Source organism: Echinops telfairi, unplaced genomic scaffold, assembly GCF_000313985.2.
Source record: "Echinops telfairi isolate 266 unplaced genomic scaffold, ASM31398v2 ScPeMD7_31;HRSCAF=116, whole genome shotgun sequence".
NCBI lineage: Eukaryota > Metazoa > Chordata > Mammalia > Afrosoricida > Tenrecidae > Echinops > Echinops telfairi.
Window position 1 is genome coordinate 47349695 of NW_022103928.1, and position 2988 is coordinate 47352682.

The window sequence follows — 2988 nt, forward strand, 5'->3', positions numbered from 1 at the left end:
CAGGTGATCTGCAAAGACTGGAGCAACCTGGCTGGGAAAAACTACATTATTCTGAACATGACAGAAAATATAGACTGTGTGAGTGCCAAGCCCAGGCTGGGGCCAAAGGGAAATGTTGGAGGCAGGCGGGTGCAGTGGGGAAAGGGTAGCTCTTGGAGAATGGGAAGTGAGGCCTGGAGCAGTGGGCAAAGTGGAAGCTTAGTCCTTAAATCCCAGGGGATCACCTTATCCAGGGTATGAGCCAACAGCATCCACCAATGTCAAAATAAAAGAGGGCTTTTCTATTTTAAAATTTCTAAGGGCTCTTTTGTTCTCCGTTTCCTCTGCCTTTTAATTTAAAGGAATACTTTTATTCATGTGTGCAACATATTACACTGGCCAACACACATATTGGTGCCTTAAATAATAGACTTGTTTCTTGGTGTATTTGATCTGCTGATTCAAGAAATAGAACCAGTTTTTCCCTGTTAGGTCTAGATATAGAACATATGCCACATACCACTCTTCCTTCTGCTCACCCATAAAAACGTCAGGATATTTTAATGTAGTGTTAGCTAGCCAGAGATAGAGGAAGTGCACGCTGGCTTCATTTAAAGTAGTATGTGTTGTAATAAACATTTAGGTCGAGTTATACTTCACACGGTGCCCTTTGATCCAAAGATCTATTTGAGCAGTGCACATTACATGAACTTAGAATTGTCCCTAAGTATCACATCACCTCTATTAGGAACTGAATAGTAGGCAGTTCCAATTTGTTTTCTTAGAACGCATCCAGACTTGCTATCAGACAGAGAGCATTGTAAAGCTGATTATGGCAGATGTAATTAGGTTAAAATGATACCTTATCATTTGATCTCCATTTTGACCCATCTTATTAATTTAGGTATAAACAGTTTAATTGACACATAGTCTGCATATCATACAATTCAATAGTTCAATCATATTAAGAAGAGCTGTACAATCATTATTACCACAGTCAATTTTAGAACATTTTCTTCTTTCTTATACTCATTAGCTCCCCATTTTCCCATACTGTCTCTGTAGATTTGCCTATCCTGGATTTCATGTAGAGGAAAACATACAAAAAATCCCCCCAAAACAACAACAACAAAAACTAACAACAATGCCAAAATAAAATAGAGAAAAGCTTCAATCGAGAAGAAACTAGAATATTATTAAAAACAGAACAGCTTTAAAATGTTGATCCATTTTAAAGTTTCATTTAAAAAGTATTTTCTGCTTTTGTACTGAATTTTTTCTGTTTTGTCTGGTCATTGTTCGTTAGATTCTTGTTTGTGTTTCCTATGATTTTATGTATGTGAAATCCAGGATAGGTGTATCTATAGAGACAGTAACTGGATTGATAATTGCCTAGAGGTATGTATGGTCGGGGAGGGGGGGTGCAAAGTGGGGAGCTAACAACAATGAATAGGAGAAGGAAAAATTCTGAAATTGATTGTAGTGATGATTTTACAAATCTTAATATGATTGAATTGTACAAATTCAAATTTGTACAAATTGTACAAATCTTAATATGATTGAATTGTACAATATGTGAAGTATATACCAATAACATTATATTTTAAAAGCACGGGGGATGGGGGGAGGCAGAAATAAGTTGCCATACAATCAATAAGGAGCCCTCATGGAGGGTTCTGGGTTTGACTGTTAACCACAAGGTCAGCCATTAGGGCCCACCAGCCGCTCTGTAAGGGCAAGGTGAGACTTTTGCTCCTGTAACACTTTACAGACTCAGAAACCGCAGACGTTCCACTCTGCCCTGTAGCATCACTATGAGTCATAATGGACTCACTGGTAGTGAGTATGGTACAATAAATAGAGATTCAAATGTTTTGAAACCCAAAATGGGTCTGTCAAAATTCAAACTCCTTTATTAAAATGAAAATGTTCTATCCCTGTCATAAGGTAGTACAACTTCTCTACCTGTGCACAGAAACAGTACAAAGGAAAGTGGGAGTTTTTCTTATAAAGAAGCTTGGTGCCAGCCTCACCTCTGATACAGAGAACGCGAATTATCCATTGAGTTCTACATGTTAAACTGTGTTCTGAAATGGTTACTGCATGATTTGAAGAAGAAAAATTTAGAACTGCAAACTATGTAGGGAAATTGCTATGAAGTCTTAAATTTTCAACATTCCAAATTGCCCTCACACCTTTCATGTAAGTGCCTTTCCAATGTTCTTTCGTATGCTCCACTCTTCTCAAGTTGTGTGCTAGCTTGTCGTATCCAACTTGTAGTCTCTGTATATATTGTGTAGCCCCCAAAGAAAAACTGCTGCCGTCGAATGGATTCTTAACTCACAATGACCCTTAGGACAGAGAAGGACTGCCCTTTGAGCTTCCAAGCCTTTACATCTCTTAAAGGCTGCAGTGACCGGTGGGCTGCATCGCTGACTATGATTGGAAGCTCAGTGTGTCACCAACTTGTCATCACGGGTCCATATGTAGGGTCCTTCTCTTGGAAGTCCCTTAATACCCAATTCTTTTTCAAGGATGTATTACCTTTTGTGTCTTATCTTGCAATTTGTGGGTCTGAATTCTTCTTGCCTGTAAAACTAGGATGATAAATTAATGAATTGGTATGACAGTAGTTGAAAATAGAGTAGAACACCATCTCTAAAAAACGAGAACGGATGTAGTCTATCCACTGCAATAGTCTGCATCAGTACTCTTACAGAACCCCAGGTAACCAAGACACGAAGAAGAAAACAAATGGTTGGCCCCTGTTATGGGAGGCTAGAGACAGCCTCTGGTGTGCTTGTCTTTCCGCTGGCTTCCTTCTGTGTCAGAACAAGCACCAAGCTCATTGCCATTGACTCGAGCCTTTCTGTAGTCTTGTTTGTTTCAGGGCACTTTCCCCCGTTTTGCTCAGTTTTTCAAATTGACGCGCTCCTCAAATGTGTGATGTTGTGAGTTCATTTATATTTAAGAAAGGCTTTCAAAGAGCTGGTAGCTTTAACTTACCTA

The 2988-nt window shown here is 39.0% G+C and overlaps 1 protein-coding gene across 1 annotated transcript in view; it reads left to right on the forward strand.

Moving 5' to 3' along the window:
• The window catches only part of PODXL2 (podocalyxin like 2), a 47735-nt gene that overhangs the window by 18444 nt on the left and 26303 nt on the right, over nucleotides 1-2988 (forward strand). The window contains exon 4 of the mRNA XM_004702464.2: nucleotides 4-78. Coding sequence (XP_004702521.1) covers nucleotides 4-78 — 75 coding nt within the window. The remainder of the gene's footprint in view (nucleotides 1-3; nucleotides 79-2988) is intronic.